Raw genomic sequence first — 20380 nt, 5'->3', positions numbered from 1 at the left:
GAACTCATGAACCAACTGTCTGTGCAGAAAACTGTCCCTGGAGCAATGAAACAACTTGCCCAACTTGCCCTGGAGACCTGGCTTCTTCCCTAGGCCCACTGCTCTGTCTGTTTGCATGAGAGCCCACAGGGCAAATGCCAGGCCAGGGCCAAGCTTCCTGTGGCCCCTCTGTCCTCTCAGGATTGGGCCTTGCTCACTATGTGGCCGTTTCTTTCAGGATGAATCTCACTTCCTCAAAAACAGCAAGACCGCCCGCTGCCGAGCAGCTATGCCCATCCTAAAGGTGAGTGCTACTGAGAGGAGACTTGGGGCCAGCGCCCCTGTTCCTGGAGATCGTTGTATTTGTGGGTGTGCGGGGACTTAGGAGAGCAGGCCCAAGGCCCAGCCTGTGTGCTGTGGGCAGGACTCAGCATCGATTCAGGGCGTCTCCTAGGGCTTAGGTTCCAGCTCCATTTTCCTTCCGGACGTCCAGCTGAGGGCCCAGTAGTACAGATGGAGACATGTTAAGTCTCACAGGCCCAGGTAGGGTTGTACTTCGGAATCCTCCTTTGGCTTCCTGCCTGGATAGGGAAGGACCTACAGCAGGTTGTCCACCAGACAGCTCATGAGGAGCTGAGTCACTCATAGCAGAGATGTCAAGGTGCTGAGAGCCAACAGCAATGAGGTAGAACCAACTTAGAAGCAGGCCAAGGCCAGTGGGTACAAGAAGTAACCCCAGCAGAGCTGAGCCAGGCCTTAGAACCAGCCCCAAGGCCTCTACTTAACAGGCATTCCTGCAGTCCACATTCCTTTCTATGGGGATTCTCCACTGGCCTCTGAGCACTTGGAGCACTTTGGTGAGTATAATAAGTTCTGGTTCAGAGCAGGCCAGGGTGGGTGTGTGCCACAGGTTCAAGTCTTCACCTGTGCGTGTTCGACAGGCAGTATGCAGCTCCCTGTTCCATTGGCGCTTTGGCCTGTGTCTATTCTGTGGTGTGTTCCCCCATTCTTACAAGGGATAGGCCCCCAACTTGCCTTCCATCTTTTTGGGAGTGGATTTCTTCCTAAAATTAGGGAACAAGTATAAAAAGTAATGTTTTCTCTCAGGGCAAGTTAGCACTCTCTCAGAGATCTGACTTTGGAGGAACCCACTTTGGTTGGTGTAGAGCAAGTAAACACAAGTTTAAGTTCATCCTGCACTCTAGTAGGGCAGCCCTTGGGTCACACCAGCATTTTGAAACTGCAGCTTTTATTGCCTAGAAGTTTTTATCCCAATGCTTGGGAGACTGAGACAGGAGGGTCACAAATTCTAGGCCACCCTGGCCTAAATAAGCAAGGCCATCTCAAAATAAAAAAAAAAAAGCAGCTTTCACTTTAGACTAAATTAAAGAGAACACATTTGCTAAATGATGATGAAGCTTAGCATTTGAAAACCTTATTCTTCTGACCCTTCACAAAACACACATAAAAGTAACTATGTACTTATTTCAAGTTTTAATATTTTTAGGAATAAGCAGTAATGTGATAAATCTTCCAAGGCAAGGATATGTTGTATGCTCCAGTATGAAAGTAAGTCTTTTACTTAAAAAGGCTTGGCTCTCTGATATTACCTATAAATATTTATATGATGAGAGCCTTGATGGACACACACAATGAACTGTCTGTCTAAGGGGAGTGACTCGTCTTTGAGAGGCTTTAATATGTTTTTCTTTGAAAAAATGTTAATAGGCCTTAATACTGTGGTTCCAATATTATGGCCATAACTGAAATTAAATCTGAACCAGTGATTATTTAGACAAAAGAAATTGCACAATAGATAGATTGTATCATTAAAGCTGTAAATGAACACTTCTTAGCAAGGTCTTGTCAAGGTAACCATGGCCAGCTGGGGCACGTGGAACTGCACAGTGGGTACTGAAGCAGGTGCTTTTGAGTCCGGCCTTTGGAAGCAGGGTAGACATCTTTAATACCTTGAGTATATTTTAAAGTGACATGTTGAAAATGAATCTTTAAGCTCCTATATCTTTACTTTACATTTGCTGTCGCACTTGGGTGCATTTGTATTTTAACATAGGATGCATGAATACAGCCTGTTGAAGTCCTGCTCTTCTGTAATGTTTTGTAATTTCCTATAATGTGGAGCAGTGGCAGGAGTGGGGTGGGACGTTTGGTGCTATTCTGTCACCTCTCTTTGCTGTATATTTGTATTGGTTTGGGGCTTATTTTGCAAGAGAGAACAATATAATAAAGGACACATATTCTCTAAGATTATTTATAATAGTCACCCAAAGAACGATATACAAAAGAGTGCAGGAAATCTGTCCACACACTATAGACCAAGAATCCAGCTGAGGGCTTAGATCTCACGATAATGTCCTGCAGGAGTCCAGTTTAAGACCTAGAGCTCATAACAATGCTTCCCACGAATCCAGCTGGAAGCCCAGAGCCCATAACAATATCTCATGCAGGCCTGTTTCACGGATCTGTGCTGCGAAAGCACAAAGGTCAGTGGTGGAATCTGGGAAGTCTGTGCCAGAGGGATAAAGGATCTGTGCTAGCAGGCTGAGGGATCTGCACTGGAGCCAGGAAACGACTCTCAGAAGAACCAGACCTTCCCCGAGAGGTACCACAGCCATCCTCAACAACAGTGAGGTCCGAAGCTCCTCCGATGATCAAGATGGCCAAGTTCCCATCAGGGAAGCCAATGCAGCAAGCTTCTCCAGGAGACTGAGCTGTGTACCTTCTTCCCCTCCGGAGCCAGGAAGTAATGCTCAGAGTGAGGAACAGAGCTCCCCCAAAATGAACCAAAGCCATTCTCAGGGCCAACGAGGTCCCGAACTCCTTGGAGGATGAAAACAGCCAAGTTCATCAGGAAATCCAACATGACAAGCTCCTCCAACAGAACCAACAACTCCGTACAGCGTCTACCAGCTCCTGACAACCTCTCTCAGCTCCCAACAGCCTCTTTAGTTCCCCAAAACCTCCTTCTCCACATCTGCCTCTTGTGCTGCTGGCAACAATCCTCAGGTGGGCCTCCCACACCCAGCACCACGTTTACTCAGTTCAGCTGGGGCTTATAAGTTGACCACCAGTTGTCAGTCCACTACAGTGTTTATCTAGATTGGATTTGCTCGGCCTTGGCACTGCTGACATTTTGGACTGGTTGATTCTTTGTGACTGGGCTGTCCTGTGCATGAGAGTATTTAGCAGCATCTTTGACCTCTACCTATGAGATGCCAGGAATGCTGTCAGTGTTCACCATCAGAATTGTCCCCAGATGTTGCCAGACGTCTCCTGTGAGCACAGATCACTTCCTGTCCACGTGGAGAACCATGGATCTGTTACAGCTGTGTCTAGATGTCCCCCAAAGTCTCATGCAGTTATAGGTGGGGCTTTTTCAGAGGTGGCTGGATCTAGAGTGTGTGATTGATTCATGGTGCAATGCTAGGGTTACGGGTGCTAGGATTCAGGATGGGTGATTACTAAATCAGTCCACTGATTGGTTTGGCACCACCCTAGTACCGGTAGTCTAGGTCAGATAAAAAGGCAGAAAGATGATGTTAAGGTACCCTTACTGCTTTCTTACCTTTTGCCTGCATGAACTGTTCTGCCTCTGTGAGGCCTGTCTGCCATGTCATCGTGCCTTGGAGCTGGCTGTTGATGGCCTGAAACCTCCACAAACTGTGAGCTAAATAAACCTTCCTTCCTTAATTTTGGGCATCGGGTATTTTGTCTCAGCAATGAGAGAAAAGTAACTAAGACAATAAGTAAATAAATCTGAAGGCTTTTGTATTAGGAAGATAGTTGAGAGGAAGTAAAATATGTATTTGAAAAGCCACATAAGGACTGATTTAATACCACTTGATTATTCCCTAATGTACACATTTCTTAGAACTGTATTTTGATTATTAATATCACAAGATATTTTTAGCAAATGTGCTTCATGAGATAATGAGGTTTAATCATACAGTCCAAGAGAGCAGGGCCAAATAATGTCTAGCAAATGTGGGTTTGTAATTTGCGACAGCAGTCAGTGGAGAGAGAGTAGGTTGTTAAATTGATGTCGTTATCCCCTGGGAAAGGTGAAATGTGACATCTTTCTTCCCTTGCAGTATTATTTACCTGGGCTTTTTGTTGCTTTGTATTTTCGAAAGAGGGTCTTACTGTGTGTGTAGGCCGGCCTCAAACTCTCAATCCTCCTGACCCAGTCTCTTGAGTGCTGGGATTACAGGTGTGTGCCATTATGGCTGGCCAACATCGTCGTTTTTAATGACTGTGGAGCATTCTGTTGTATAAATACACCCCATTATTTAGCCTCAGTGTCAGGCACTGGGTCATTTTTCCTTTTTGTGGTTATAAACAGTTCTGCAAGTGAATATCAGCCATCTGTATGTACCTTGCATGCTTATCCTATTAGAACAAATTGTTGCATGCCGAATTGCAGAGTCAGTTTATCAGTCCAGCTGGGCATAACCATGTGCACAGTTAGGTGCCTTTGCTCCGTGTGATACCAATTCTGAGGAGTCGCGTCACTCTTTTGAATATCAGAGTGTGGTTGGGTTTTTGTTCAGTTTAGTTGGTTTGTTTACATTGGTTTTTGTTGTTGTTGAATCAGTATAATAGCAAAATTAAACTTTTTGAAAGGCAAAAGGCTTCCAGAATCCCACCACCCTTTCCTGATAAGTACTGTTTCTCTTTCTCTGTGAGTAGAGTGTTTTCATATCTGTAAAGATGGGTGAGATGAGACATTGACTAAAAAGCTCCCACTTTTTCTTTTTTCTGTTTGGCGGTACTGGGGTTTGAGCACAGGGCCTTCACACTGAGCTTCATCCCTGGCCTTTTTTTTTTTTGAGACAGAGTCTTGCTCAATCACTGATTTGCCCAGGTTGGTCTCAAATTTCTGATCCTTCTGCTTCGCCCTCCCAGAATGCTGAGTTGGTATGTGCTGCCATGCCCAGCTCTTTCACCTTTTTTATTAAAGTGGTTCAAATACATGCTAAGTTCAATACATGCTAAGTTCAAAGGGTACAAAAAAGTAGGCAGTGAAAAATACATCTTCCTCATACCTTAGGTTCCCTAGTCCTTTGTCTCTCTCCTCAAAGACAGCCATCGTTACCAGATTTTTTTGGTTTGCTCCTATAAAATAGCTTACTCCTATGTAAGTATAAATGTGTGTTTCTTTCTTTCTTTCAGAGGGTTCCACAGTCACTATTTCATACCTACCTTTTTTCCCTTAATAATCTACCTTGAAAATCATTACATGTCATTCCAAATAACTCTACCTCATTTTACAAGTAGAATTCTGTTGAAGAAAGCCATCAAAATGTATATCCTCTGTTCCCTTTGATGGATTTGTAGCCAAATTGTAGCTCTTCCGTACAACATTGCAGTGACCATCTTTTCCTGTGGTGTAGAAGTGAGGAGCAGAAGACCCAGTCCCTGTGCATTCGTGAGAGCTGGCTCTTTGCCTTTCACAGGCCAGAGGGGAGAAGGGTGTCAGCCAGTGGTTCTAATTTCCACCCTACTGTGGTGAGACTACAGGAGAAGTCCCTGTGTCCAGCCTTTCTGGTTTTATTTTCTCAAGTTCATCATAGAGCCAGACTGTAAAAGGAAATTATTGAAGTCTGCTACTTAACGAAGAAATCTACCTTAGTTTTTAATTTTAGTCTATATGCTGTCTTTATAATACCCATACACTAGTGGTTTGTGTACCTTAAAGCTCCTAATGACCTCAGTTTTAATATGTGATTATTTTACACAGTCTGCTTAGTCTCTTTATGGAAATTTGATGTTTCAAATCAGTATATCTATAGTCACAGTCTTCATTCTCTCTGTCCTTCCCCAAGGGCTGCGTTCTATGTGACACTGCAATTTTATTGATAACAGAACAGTGATACTTGCTTAGCTTGAAAGCACTGTTTCATGCAGGTCAGTTTAGTAGTAGCAGTGCCCTTCAGACTTCTAACACAAGCAAGGATGTAAAGGTACCATTTATATGACATATGCTGACCTAACCAGAGTCAGAAAGGCCATTCCCCAGGTGTCAGAGTGGTAGGTGGCCATCAGTTGGTACTAGGGGCAGCCTTTGGTCAACAGTCTCCAGAATTAAGGTATTTGTCTGGTTTGATCTTGTTTGACCTAAGGAGACCCACCTGGGGCATTGTCGTTTTTGTTTTCAGTTTTGACTCTGGGTCTTACTGCATTATTCGGAGTAGTCTTGAATTCCTGAGCACAAATGATCCTCTTGCCTCAACCTCCCAAGTAGCTGGGACTATTGGTGCCCACCACCCCTCCTGGCATGGGGCGCTGTGAACGACAGAGCCTCTGTCCTCTTCGCTCATTCCCATCACTGGATTTTTCCTGCACAGTGAGCTTTTCCCCTGTGTGCAGGCCTTTGGTTCACCTAAAAGTGTTGACTCTTGTGTTTTCTCTTGTGGTTCCTGCATTTGTTCTTGCTGTGGGTGCGTTTGATTACTTGTTCCCAAGCTAAGCTGGCTACTCTCCTTATTTTTGAAGATGCTTTTATGACTTCTGAACTAGTTAGAGTCTAATAGCTTCAGTCTCCTTGTCTCTTCAGGGTTAATGAGTATGTGTGGATGTGGTCTTCCTCTGTGATGTTATCTGCTTTCTACCTGTCCTACCTCTAACTGAGTATATTGAATAGACTTTAGAGTATCATCATTAGAATAATACTAGGTATAAAAGTGAGACTGAGCTGTGAGGAGAATCAGTTTATTCCTGGCTCTGCGTCTTTATAATACATGTTGTAGCCAGTCAGAATAATTCAGTAAAGCAAGTTACTGGCTCAGGTGGTGGGAGGAGAACAATGGAAAGTGATAACATTTTTTGGCAGTACTGAGGACTGTACCCAGGGCTCTCACATGCCTAGGCCTTTTTAAAATTTGTATTTTGAGACAAGGTCTTGCTAAGTTATCCAGACCAGGTTGAACTTGGCGATCCTCCTACCTCAACCTCCCAAAGTGCTGTGATTGCATACAGATGTGCACCACTACACCTGGCTAGAGAAAAACGTCTGCTTCTTACATGAACTTCGCCTCAGTTTTTTTCTCTACCATAGCACATTCTGTGCACTCATACTGTATTTTACAACCTGTGTGTGTGTTATCTACTTCAAATCAATGCAGCAGAGTCTCCCTGGAAAATTCTGTATATACCATTGAGCTACATCCCCCCGCCGCCGCCCCCGCCCCGGCAGCAGCAAAATCTATGTACCAGCTTGCCTACTACTTACCTATTCTGAATTTCCTTTCCTTAGCCAGGGGAGTTAACTGTAAAGTGTTCAGGTTAATGTTGATTTATGTAACTTTTTGCATTTATATTTTCCTGGATTGGAACTTCTCAGAGGTGGAGACAGATACTTATGTAAATTGTTTGTGGTCCAGCAAAGGTTACAGGCCTCATGAAATGACAGTGGTGACAATGTGAATATGTGGGGACTGAGCAGGGAAGAGCTAACTCCTTCCATAGAGAGGAGATGCCCTTCAGTTTCTTCTCAGAGCTGACCTTTTTCTTTTTCCATAATGCTGTCCCTGCTGTTCATACCCACAAGTGTCCGTTTGCACCAGTCCCCTCACTGTAGTCAGGGAAGCGTATGGGCGAACTGACTCAAGTATAACTGCATCCTGTAAATGTCCGACAGAGGACCCAGGAGTTAACTCTGACCACCTGGTTCATGAACTGCTTTTGCCTGGACTCCATCCCCAGGCAAACAGAAACACAAGGAGTGGGTTGGGGAGGATGGGCAGATTTTCTCTTACTGGTGGAACTTTTCATTTTGCCTTTTTGCTGAAATGGTCTTAAGCCAAGGAGAAGATGCCACAGACACCATTCAAGAAGCACATTGTTATTTTAATGAGTCTGCATTAAACCGTGCAGGAAATTAGGAGGCCTGGGTAATTGAACTGTAGAAAATTACAGCTGGAAAAATTCATAGCTCTCCTGTCATAATGGAATTAGGTATTGGCAGTGGCTGAATGGCGAAAGTACATTTTTTAGCATTGTGTATATTGGGTATTTACAAGGAGTCATCTTTCTTCCCACTGTTACATCTTTATTTATTTATTTTTATGAGGCAGTGTATCCATTTGAAAACCTAATTTCCTCCCCTAGGAGATTTAGTTCATGTGATTGCCTTACATTATTGTCATTAACTCAAGGATACACTGGTTAACAAGGTGTTTGTACATAACTGAGTTCCACGGTGGGGTTCTCTTCCCAGAGCTGAAGTGAGTTTCGCGCCAGTAATTTGTGGTGATTTTATGTCCAATACGTTAAGAAGTGTCTCCTCTTTTAGCCTCTTCCTTTTCCTGTCTTACTTAGAGGTAAGGTATTTGGATCTGATCTCCTGGGGTCAGGTTGGTGTCAGGGTAGTGAACAATTTGGAGTTTGTTACTGGAATTGACCACCTATTTGTATCTGTCCTGACCCTATTTCAAGCTGCTGCAGGGCTGGGCTGAATTTAGGGTAATGGGTCAAGATTCCACTATTTGAAGTCCTAATTAACTGTAAAATGTGTTTGACTCAGGGATCCTTAACCTAGAACCATGATGAAGTTAGTGAAGATCCTTTTTTCCCTTAGAGAAAATTAAATGGAGGCTTGTACATGGGCAACCCCTGGCACTTCTTCCTGGTTTTTACAGTGTTCTTCTACTAAATCCAACTTGGATGTTGGAAATCCATTCTGCAGGAGGTTTAGACTGTTGCAGTCTCCCCTACTTCCTGTTTCAGTGGTGGAACAGTTCTTTGAGTTTACTCCATTTTCCCTGTGATGGGAACTGGCTTCCTTCTGAATTTTTCTCAGCATATGGTGACTATTTGTTGATTCCTTTGTGCCACCTACAAAGTGCTATGGTAAAAAAAGGGAACACAGCCCAGTCTTGATCTCAAGAAGCTGGTGATTGAGTGTGGGAAAGGGAAAGGAGAGTTCAGGGTAGTTAGAGTTGTGTGCAATGATGGCAGCAAGGAAGGATTAAAGAAAAGCAGATGACCTTGAACCGCTCACGTTGGCAACACTGTTAGGTTCTTGGAACACACACGGTCCTTTTCTCAGGTCATAGTAACCTTGCTTAGAGATCCTGGGATGTCACAGAGTTCTGGAGTGAGACTGGCTCCAGCATTGTTGGAACTTAGATCTACCCTTGTTTCTGAGATATTTCAACTTGAGAACCGCCAGCAGTGAAAGTGCCTGGGAAGCAAAAGGTGGTCCTGCTGAATTCTGGGGTATTTCTCTGGTCCTGGGCCCATTCAGCTCTTGCCTCCCTGAGACAGTTTCCTGCCTGGTTCAGAGTGGGTTTGTTTGTCTTCTAGGTGGCCAAGAGGGTGATCTTGCTGTCAGGCACGCCAGCCATGTCCCGGCCTGCAGAGCTCTACACGCAGATCATTGCAGTCAAGCCAACCTTCTTCCCTCAGTTTCATGCCTTCGGACTTCGCTACTGCGATGCCAAACGGGTATTTCTCTCCTCCCTACCTAGCTACCCGTGCCTCACCCAGGTGCTGGGTCTTTGGCTAGTGATGGAAGAGGCTGAAGGTGGAATTCATTGCTGTTACTCCCTAGGCTGCCCCTTCTTGTATTCCCAGCATCAGGCTGCCCCTTCCTGGTCTCTGACACCAGAAACTGAGGCATCCTGACCTCCCCTTGCCTGTGTTCTCTTTGCATCCTCATCTCCACCCCCACCTGAAAGCAAAGATGGTTCTTTTGTTCTCCTCAGTCCCTTCCTGCTACTTAGCCCGGGGCCTGGGACTGGGTATGTTTTTAATAAAAGCTTGTCTATTGTGATTATTCCGAAGTCCAATTTAAAATCTCTACTGTGATTAAGAATTTCACGTACAAGGTTAAGAGATAGCAACGTTAAATTTAGATGCATGATACCCAAATTCATTATGATATGCACTTGTTCATAGCATTTTTTTTTTTCCTTCTTTTTGAGACAGGTTTTCACTATGCAGTTCAAGCTGGCCTTGAACTCACTTTGTAGGCCTGGCTGTCCTTGAACTTGCAGTGATCCTCCTGCTTCAATGCTGGGATTATAGGTGTGAGCTACTGCAACTAGCTAGAGTTGTTTATTTTTTAAAGAAGAGATACCTTGGGGTCATTTTATTTCCTCACTTTTGACCACCTCTTTTTATTCTCAATTCAGCAATGACCCCATAGTTGTGCAAACCCAGCTCCTCCCCTCAGGCAGCTGACAGTCCAGGGGAGAAGGAAGCAGGAAGGGAAGGATCATGCAAAGCAAGGCAGCAGACACACTCACTGGCTTGTGCTCCACAGGACCGTGCAGATCAGCCCTATTTCCAGTAAGATTATTGATGAAGGATAGTCTTGCTTTATTTATTTATTTTGGCAGTGCTGGGTGTCAGACCCAGGGCCTTATGCGCAGGTAGGTGCTCCACCACTGAGCTACACCCGCAGCCAAGATTTTAATTCTAGTGCTAGCATCTTCAAATGTGTGACAGGGAAGAGACCTTTAAGTCTACTGCCTCCTTGGAGCCAGTGGGTGAGGAAGCCGTGTTCATGAGGACCTAACTGCCTAAGCCCTGAACCCTGAGAAACCTCTTCTTTCAGCCAGAGTGGCAGAAACTGCTGTGCTAGGTTCCTGCCAGCAGGCCCCAACCACCAGTAGCAACACAACATTGTGTTTCACCTTTAATGGCTCTGACTTTTGACTATTAGTGAGCACCATCACCATCCTCCTGCTAGCCCCAACCACCAGTAGCAACACATTGCTGTTGCTTTTCCTGCATCATACTTGGTTGTATTGCTTTAAACCATACTGAGAAACGATGGTTTTCAAATCCTTCTAAATCTCATCAAGAAGACATCACTGACATTGTTCATTACACCATGCAGTGGACTCTGCAGTGTAAATCTTGGAGACTAATTTCTGTATTTAGTATGCAGGAATAGTTTGGCAAACCAAGATTTTTTTTTTTTTAATAAAATAAGCACCAAATCTCTTTACTTTTTTCAGCTATCACTATAAAGGTTGTAAAATGTCATGACATGTGGTTTTCTTCATTTTTGCCTGGCTTTTCTCATCCCTTTTCTCACCTGTCCTCCCTGGACATTTCTCCTTTTGAAGAAAGGAGAAATGCACTTCTTGCACTTCTCTGAATGTGAAGCCGGGGTGGTGATGAGCAGAAAATGTTGCCTACAGCTCATGGCCTGTCTCGCTCCTCCTCAGCTGCAGTGGGGCTGGGACTACTCGGGCTCCTCCAACCTGGGAGAGCTGAAGCTGCTGCTGGAGGAAGTTATCATGCTACGACGCCTCAAATCTGACGTCCTTTCCCAGCTGCCAGCCAAACAGCGCAAGATGGTGGTGGTTGCCCCAGGACAGATCAGTGCCAAGGCCAGAGCCAGCCTGGATGCCGCAGCCAAGGAAATGACCAAGGACAGAACTGTGAGTGTCGGGCTGGGACAGGTTTGGGCTCAGAGGTGTTCGTGGTTGTTCCTTCCTGCAAGACACTCTGTGCAGTGACCTGTGAACTTGCCTTTCTGTCACCTTCTCCCCAGCCAGCTCAGCTTATTTCTCACCCAATCAGATGTTTTGAAAATCTCTCATTAATGTGTGGTTTTATACTTGTTTAAGTTGTTGTTCATGGACCGTCAGAAAAATAACCACGGGGAAAGAGTAGGATGATGATATATATTCTGAATCCGTCTGAGAAAGTGGAAATATGTATTTCAAGAATGCCTCAGGATGGCAATAGTTGTTAGACAATTAGTCCTATATTATTCAAGATGGATGCTAACCTTCTAACCACACCACGTCATTTGTACTAGTCAAAATTACGAGTGAACTTTTATATAACAATGAGTTTTCAAACCCTCTTAATCTTTTGAATCCTTATTACAACTATTTATGATGGGCAGGGGAGATTGGTACTCATTGTATAACAGGGAAACTGAGGCTCACAGACATCGAAGTTTACCCAGGATCTCATGGCTACTCTCTGGCATAGCAGAGGCGAGGAGCAAGTCTCTTGCCGCTATTATTTAGGGCTCTTTCCTATGGTGGTCTCATCTTTTCAGAACACTTTTATTTTGTGCTTGTCTTTAGTGTCATACCATACCAAGTGCTGTAATATGTACCAATTCCATTTATATCCTCTTCAAGTAAAACCTTGTAATTTTCATTGGCAAGAAAATAACAATCAATGATAATATCACAAAGCATTATAGAGTTTTGGTATTGACCCATATAAAGGAACAGATGGGCATGAGATGTCACCCTTCTGGGAGATGACAAAGTAATTAAGAATGACAAGTGACAAACTGTGATGTTTTCAGTGTTCTTTTACCGTGCCATGAATAAGACTAGCTAGAAGCTTTGAAGAAATGGGGTAGGATAGAGGATGTATTGGTAAATTTGCATGCTATGTTTAATTTATGCACATATATATATATAAAATCTAGATGGTTACAAGGTAATAAGCAGGCATAATGTCTTTCATGGAGTTCTCAAAGTTCAGCAACACTGATACAGGATATGGAACAGAGTTTGAGAATTGTATTTCAGCAGAACCAGAGTGCTCTGTCACTAAAACCCATCTTGGTTGTCCTTTTCTGATTCCTAGAGATAAACTCAGTGCCTGGGGGCTGGTAGTACACGCAGTAGTAGAATGCTTGCCTGGCATGTTGAAATGGTGGGTTCTGAAAAGAAACAAAAAGGAAAACAGGAAAAAGAAAAAAAATAGTGAGTGGAAACTTTTCTCAATTTTCAGTTTTTCCTTATAATTTTTCTTTCACCTTTAATGGCCTTGACTTTTGACTATGAGTGAGCACCATCAGCCAAGGAAACCAATGAACAGGGACAGCAGATGGGATATTGATGGAGGAAATTTAGATGGGCCATATTTTTAGATGGAGAAATCTGAGCAGCTATAAAAGACTTATTTCTTCTGAGAGATGGAAGTAAGTCGTTTCTTCTCCTACATCTCGCCTACTTCTTGAGCCAGTTTTAGAGCAGCCAGTGTAGAGGGCTGAAAAGCAGTCAGTGGGCCTTTGAGTTGAGAAGGAAAGTCACAGTAACTGGTTAGGAGGTGACAATCATATAGCATAGCCAAGAGGAAAGAGAATGGCAGAAATGGAAGCACTGGACATTGTATACTTAGTGCAGCAAGGCCTGGAAGCATTTTAAAATCTTATGCTATCTTGTAAACTTTTTCAAGTTAGGTGAGTGATTTTTTTTCCAAAAATGATTTCAGTGCAGCCAGAAGGGTTGATTTCAGATAAACCATGAAAATTAGGGATGTTGGCTGTTTTGTAACTTTAAGTAGCTCTACAGCTCTCTTGCATTTGGGGGAATATTTTGATATTTCTTGTACGTCAGAAAGGCAGCCACAACCTGCCTGAGAGCTGGAAAAGTGCATATAGTGCCACTTGCCTAGTATCCTATATGTTGTATGATTAGCATCTCTGTCATATAAACACCCTGGAGTCACCACTCTGTTTTGCAGCTTATGAAAATAAAGCCAAAGATGCAGTATAATTCTTCAAGAATCCAGCTGGGAGAGAACCCAGAGCTCATCTCAGCCCAGCACTGGAGAGCTGCTACCTGCTTTCCTGGAGTCTTACGCAAATTAAGCGTTTATGCCTGAAAGGTAGAATTTGAGTTGGGCCAGATACTAAGTTCTTATAGATAATAAATCCTTGAAGACTTGATGCCCTTTTGTGTGCTGTAATGGAAATTCATTTTGGTAGTACAGAATCCAAATTGGGGCCATCAGAACTTCATGCTTTGGGCCATCAGAACTTTCCTACTGGGAAGCCCCTGAGGTGGTGCATTTCTAAGCTGTGAATTTGACTCTAACTTTCTTCAAAATGGGAGCCACCTCCGTGAGACTTGGACTAGAGGACCCTAACTGACCCTTCTAACCCCTGAGCAGCTATGAGATACCAAACTGAAAGGGTTAAAAATGCAGAACCATATTTTTATGACTTTAGTCCCTGTGTCTCCACAGAAAGCACCTTACCCCCCCCACCCCATTTTTACAGTTTCTTTTTAGCCTCCCATTTTCCTGCAGTTCTGCACATCATGGCGACCTCACCAAGCCACTGACCTGCCTATCTGGAGCTGATTCTTTCTTTGTCCCTTCACACCTTTTCACCAGGAGTAAAACAGTTTGGGAAAAAGCTTTAAATCACAGTAGCCAAGGTGAAGCAGCCAGTTTATGAAATACAAAGTTATAATGAAAGCTTTCTCTCATTTGCAGCTGAAATAATAGGTATCTATTCTCTGGCTAAGGAAGGCAGACTATAATCATCTTTTGTCCAAAGCCATTTTTTGATCAGCAAGACCAGAAGCAGAAAAATGGAGCAAATCCGTGCAGACTTCCTGGTGTCAGTATCAATTCCCCTTTGTCATTTGATAATCCATTCAAATTTCCAACCTAGAAAAGTAAAATTTGAAGACTCCAGTGGATCTAATTTAATAAAGTCTAAGAGGCAGGAACAAAGAATACAGGTTATTTAAAATTTCTTGGCCATAGCTGACAAAAGAAGTGACATCATTTATGGATAATATTATATCCACCCAATTTTTTAAGATAAAATTATTGATTTCTCACACACTAAAATACAGTCAGGGTTGGGATGTAGCTCTGTGGCCAAGTGCTTGCTTAGCATGCCAAAGGCCCTGCATTTGATACCCAGTACTGCAAAATAATAATTAATAATAATAATAATACAGTAGATACCTATACTGCAAGAAATGATTATAAAATGTAAAAAATAAGCCACATGTAGTGGTGCATGCCTATAATCTCAGCCCTTGGGAGACTGAGGCAGAAGGATCACTGTGAGTTCGAGGCCAACCTGGGCCACATAGTGAGTTCAAGGCCAGCCTGAACTACAGAGAGAGACCTTGGCTCAGAAAAGAAAAGAAAGGAAAGTACTTATAATAAGTAACGTTTCTTGAAGACTTGCTGTGCACATTGCTTTATATGTATTCATATTTTAATTCTCACTGTTAGGTGCCAAATCCAGGTAGTTGGGCTTGAAAGTCCATACTTAAAAGTACTATAAATTAGGGGCTGGGGATTTAGCTCAGTGGCACAGTGCCTGCCTGGCAAGTGCGAGGTTGTGAGTTCGAGTCCCGGTACTGGGGGGAAAAAAAAAGTACTACAAATTCTGGCTCTTGTGTTAAGTAGCCTGGTGACAAAGTCACTTGACTTTTTTGTCTCAGTTTCCTCGTGGATACAGATAGAATAGTAGTATCTTCGTTATAGCAGTGTTGGTTATTAAATGAGTTAAATGGATGTATGTTTCTTAGAACCCTGCCTAGCCCATGGTAAATGGTGTACAAAGGTTAACTGTTATTTTAATTATCATATTATTAAAAAATCTTTTATACCACATAATTTTGGCACATTACATTTGGTATTTTCCTATAGTACTTACATATATATATTTTGCTCTAAAATATATTTATACAAATTAGGCATGGTGGTGCACTCTTGTAATCCCTGCACTCTGGGTGGTTGAAGCAAGAAGATTGCAAATTTGAGCCCAGCCTGACCAGTTTAATGACTGAGAGCTAGTCTTAAAAAATAAAAAGGCTTAGATGTAGCTCAGTGCAAAGGCCCTGGGTTCAATCCCTGTATGAAAAAATGTGTGTGTATGTATTTATACATACATGTATATAAATAAATATTTTATATAAAATGTATATGGCTATATCAAAATAAATGTTTATATATAAAACATGTATATAATAACCTATATATTTTTAAAGCACAATTGAGGTCATACAATAATATATTAAATGGGGAAGAAAATGGAGTACAAAATTATGCCATGGAGAATTTTCCATATTAAGTGTTCTTTTTGTTTATTTTTTTTTTTTTTAATTAAAATTTTTTTTTTGTTTTTGAGACAGGGTCTCTTATGTAGTTAGGCTGACCTCGAATTCATGGCAGTCCTTCTGCCTCAGCTTCCCAAATACTAGGATGACAGGTGTGCACTACCACACCCAGCTGAAGTGTTCTTTTTAAAATATAGTAAAAACTGCATAGTTTTATGCCCATGCCAATATTATAATTTTACCAGTCATTTTTAGTTGTACCTTTAAGGAAGTTTTTATTGGTGTTAGTTTTTGTTTTTATTTTCATTTTTTTGAGACAGGGTCTTGCTGTGTAGCCCTTGCTGGCCTCAAACTTGCAATCCTTCTGCCTCAGCTTCCTGAATGCTAAGATTGCAGGTGTGCATTAGCATACCTTGCTGTAGGAACCTTTATTTTCAGTCACTAACTATTCTGAGTAATACCATGCCGAAAAAATAGTGTATGTACAAATTTGTGTATATCTGATTTTATTATAGTTAAATTTTAAGGAGTCAGTTACCAGATCACACTGGGGACAGTTTTAAAGAAAGGCTTTGGGTACATTTTGCCACATCATCCTAAAAGGACAGCCCAGTGTGCTGTCCCAGCTGGGTGATGAAAGGGTGTGTGGCTTTGCACCCTCATCTACTCTAGATGTTTCCTATTGGGGCACGGGTTCTAGAAGCTTCTGCCATTTTTCCATCTGTCTACTTTGCCCTCTCTTGTTCTCATCAGGACGCACACAGTGAATGTGTACCGGTGGAGGGTGGGCAGCTAAGGACACAGCAGGAAATGGTGGATAGAGGGTGGCTGGAGTGGTGTGACCGAGCAGACGCGCCATGGGAAGTCTCAGGTGTGAGCCTGCTCTGTCCCTCTGCCATAGCCTCTCAGGGACCTCACAGGTCAGAGGGTCTCTCCTCCCTTACAGGCCCAAGGATGGCTTTGTGGATTGCTTCGGGGAGTCAGTGAGCTGGGCCTGTGGCCTAGAGAGAAGTTAGAGCAGAGCTGTGGAGAGGCCCTCATGCCAGGGCCCAGGAGGGTGCAACTGTTAAATTGGGCTATTGCCTCAGAAGGAACTACTACTCCCCAGGCAGTGCTGCTGCAGATTGCTGCAGGTCCCCAGGATCTTTCTTCTTTCCTGTGAACTCCTAGGGCAGAGACTTTGTTCAAAGCCAAGATGCTGCTTTTCACCATCTGTGTTGTCAGGAACATCAGGTCCAGCCTGCTCTGCTGCTTTCCTGTGCTGTAGAGAACCCAGGAACCACAAGTTTAGGGCCATGGTGTTATTACTATTAAATCACTTTCTTGTCCCATGTTGTTCAGTGATCTCACAGGGCTCAGGCACAAGAAGGATGCTGTGTGTCTGTGTTTTAGTTACATTTCTCACTGCTGAGACAAAATACCTAACACCCAGAGTTAAAGGAGGAGAGGTTTATTTGGCTCCCAGTTTGTAGAGGTTTCAAACCATAGTTGGCAGGCTCCAAGGCAGGGCGGTATGGCAGAGGCACATAGCAGAGGAGAAACAGTCCATGGTGGAGCAGGCAGGAGACAGCAGAACAGCAAGCAGCAATGGCAGCCACCTTCTGTCTGTATATATTCCATCCAGGCTATAAAGCCTACTGATTGATGCCACCCATGCCCAGGGTGGAGCTTCCATTATCTACCCCCTCAGTACCAGTGTCACACCCTTAGTCCACATTCACACACCCCAGTCCAGCCACTTTTAAAACTCCTCACCTATGACTGCCTGTGTCTTTGAGGGGACATTTAGGTACAAGCCATAACCTGTAAACCACACTCAATAGTGGGACAAGGTAGCCAGCCCCCTGTCTTAGTCCATGATGCTGTAATAAAATATCTGAATTTATAAACTTAGTTTATAGACTTGGGAATTTATAAACAACAGAAAATTATTGCTCACAGTTCTGGAGGCTAGGAAGCCTAAGATCAAGGTGCTAGCAGATTCCGTGTCTACTGAGAGCCCACTTCCTCATGGACAGCCATCTCCTTACTCTGTCTTCACATGGTGGAAGGGTGAGGTCTCTCCCAGGCCTCTTTTACACAGGCACTAATCCCATTCATGAGTCCTCCCCACATAATCACTCCTGACATCACCACTGCCCTGGAGATTAAGTTTCAATGCATGAAGTTCGAAGGGACACACTCCGACCATAGCAGTCTCCTACCAGTGATGGTGGGAGGAGAACGTGGTGGCCAGAGTGATCAGAAATTTGTCTCGTAGTACTTGGACTCTGGCTGGGATCTCCTGTGTTAGCTTTCTCTACTGGGGTTAATTTAGATGTAAACCCTAGAGGAAACATAACTTCCTAGTGCAGTGAATCCCCTTACATAGGGGATAGGCCAAAAGCCCCTGGGTAGTGGTTTGGAAATGGCACTAGAGTAAAGTAGTTGAGGCAGATGGAATCAGTGCAATACAGTTTTAAAAGAGGTGAGTTTGGTCAGTTGGATACAAACACAATTTGACCAAAGAAGAGCAGGAGACAAATCACACAGGGCAATGATCAAGTGTAACTTGTCTCTGGCCGCAGTAAAGAGGTGTGTTCAGTCAAGCCACATTTCAGTGGATCACGTGTGTTTGGTGTGTGTGGTTAAAACCCTACCCAAAATACCTTTCCAAAGAGCTGGGCATAGTGGAGCTTGCTTGTAGTCCCAGCACTTAGAGGAGACTGAGGCAGGAGGATTACAAGTTTGAGGTCAGCCTGAGCAACCTAGTGATGTCAAGGCCAGCTTGGACTGTGTAGCAAAACTCTTGTCTCAAAAAAACCAAAACAAACTAGCCTGCGTGTCCCTTACCTCATTAGATTCTTAGCACTGTGTCTTGGTTACTTTTTTCTCGTTGCTGGGACAAAATACCTGACACCCAAAATTAAGGAAGGAATGGTTTATTTAGCTCACAGTTGGTGGAGGTTTCAGTCCGTACTTGGCAGATTACAAGGCAGAGTGGCACATGGCAGAGAGCTACAGCTCATGGCGGCAGAACACAGCAAAGCAACAAGCACACACCAGGGCGGAATGGAGGAGGAATGGCCTCAAGCACCCTTTTCCTCTCCCTTACATATGCAAACTGCAGCTCTCACACCCCTAATCGATCAAACTTTAAAAGCCTGCCCCAGGGCCACATGAGGCTTTGAGGGGACACCCAGACATAAACCATAACACACTGTTCTCAGAGAGTGACAGAGTTTGCTAGAATGCTGACTCTGGGGACAAAACCAGAGCCCAAGCTGCTCCTCTTGACATGGCCAAAGTGAGCAGGTGAGTCGTGTCAGTGCCTGGGTCCCCCGACTTTGACCGGTGCGAAGATTGATACAGCTCAGAGTAGTGACCATTGGGTCAGCTTGCCCCAGCTCTTCAGCGTGGGTCTTTACACTCGCGACTTCTCTCTCAACAGAAACAGCAGCAGAAAGAGGCCCTCCTTCTCTTCTTCAACCGAACAGCGGAAGCGAAAATCCCGTGTATCATGTAAGTAGTCTCCGAGCGTCTGCCCAATTCTTCTCTCTCATCCATCTTTAAGAAACAAAACAAAATGGTTGTCAAGCTAGCTTGCCAGAACGGCTTTACTGCTCTCTAAGAAATGATCAAAGATTAGAACTATAGCCGCATTGAAAATAAGTTTCCAGCACCATGGTCTTATCTCCCACAAGACCCAAGCTGCCCTGTAAACAGAGCCACTGCCAAGCTGTGCTTGCCACCCAGAGAGAGCTGATATCCACCCAAGGGCTGGGGCAGCTGCAGCTTAACAGGAGGTGGGCTTGACCCACACCAGAATGGAGAAAGTGTTGGTCTTGCTAGGAGAACTGTGATCACTCTCTTTTAGGGAAAGAAGTTGGAGAGGCTGCCTTAGAGGGATACTCTGGTCTTTTCCAGAGACTCAAGTTTCAGCTGTTATATATCTAAATAAGCAAACAAAGCTCCAAGTTTGTTCAGGCAATATGGGTGAATGGCCACTGTCACATTTAGTTCTCTTTCTACCTTATAAACTGAAGCTGAAGTGAACATTTCTATTCTTAGTATTATTCACTGACTTAGAAAAATCTAAATTGCCTTTCTTAAAGAAAGAAAAGCCCACTCATGTTCAAATATCACTGCGGTTGAAACTTGAGGCAATTCTAGCGACGTGCATTTTGCCTGATTTTTTTATTGTTTAACATTCATGGGAGGCTCTGGCAGGATAATGGTCCCAGTGATTAAATTACAATGAAGATGAATTTTGTGTGGGTTGAATGGTGCCAGACTGGCTGTGGGGACTGAGATATGTGGATAAATTGAGAAATACACAGCCTGCCCCACCCTCCCCCAGCCCCTGGATCCTGTAACCTGCCACCCAGTCCCCCCCCCGATGCTTACCTGTGAGGAGTCCCAGCCTCACTCAAACCCACCATGCCGCCCAGGAAGCCTGCTGACCGTCAGCCAGCTCTCTTTCATTCTTCTGGGCCCTGCCTTTTCCTTTATGTTACCGTTAGGGGGATTCATGAGCTCCAGATGCGGTTTTTATGGCCTGGAAAATTCTCTCTCAATAAATCCCCACCACCAACCCATTT

At 43.8% G+C, this 20380-nt stretch overlaps 1 protein-coding gene across 2 annotated transcripts in view; it reads left to right on the top strand.

The window, feature by feature from the left end:
• The window catches only part of Smarcal1 (SWI/SNF related, matrix associated, actin dependent regulator of chromatin, subfamily a-like 1), a 59844-nt gene that overhangs the window by 24181 nt on the left and 15283 nt on the right, over window positions 1-20380 (top strand). For both annotated transcript variants that reach the window (XM_005395685.2, XM_005395686.2), the window contains exons 10-13: window positions 218-283; window positions 9307-9447; window positions 11181-11396; window positions 19231-19301. In XM_005395685.2, coding sequence (XP_005395742.1) covers window positions 218-283; window positions 9307-9447; window positions 11181-11396; window positions 19231-19301 — 494 coding nt within the window. The remainder of the gene's footprint in view (window positions 1-217; window positions 284-9306; window positions 9448-11180; window positions 11397-19230; window positions 19302-20380) is intronic.

This window comes from Chinchilla lanigera, unplaced genomic scaffold, assembly GCF_000276665.1.
Source record: "Chinchilla lanigera isolate Chin_1 unplaced genomic scaffold, ChiLan1.0 scaffold00052, whole genome shotgun sequence".
Classification (NCBI taxonomy): Eukaryota; Metazoa; Chordata; class Mammalia; order Rodentia; family Chinchillidae; genus Chinchilla; species Chinchilla lanigera.
The sequence above is the reverse complement of the archived record's forward strand: the minus strand, read 5'-3'. Positions and strand labels throughout refer to the sequence as shown.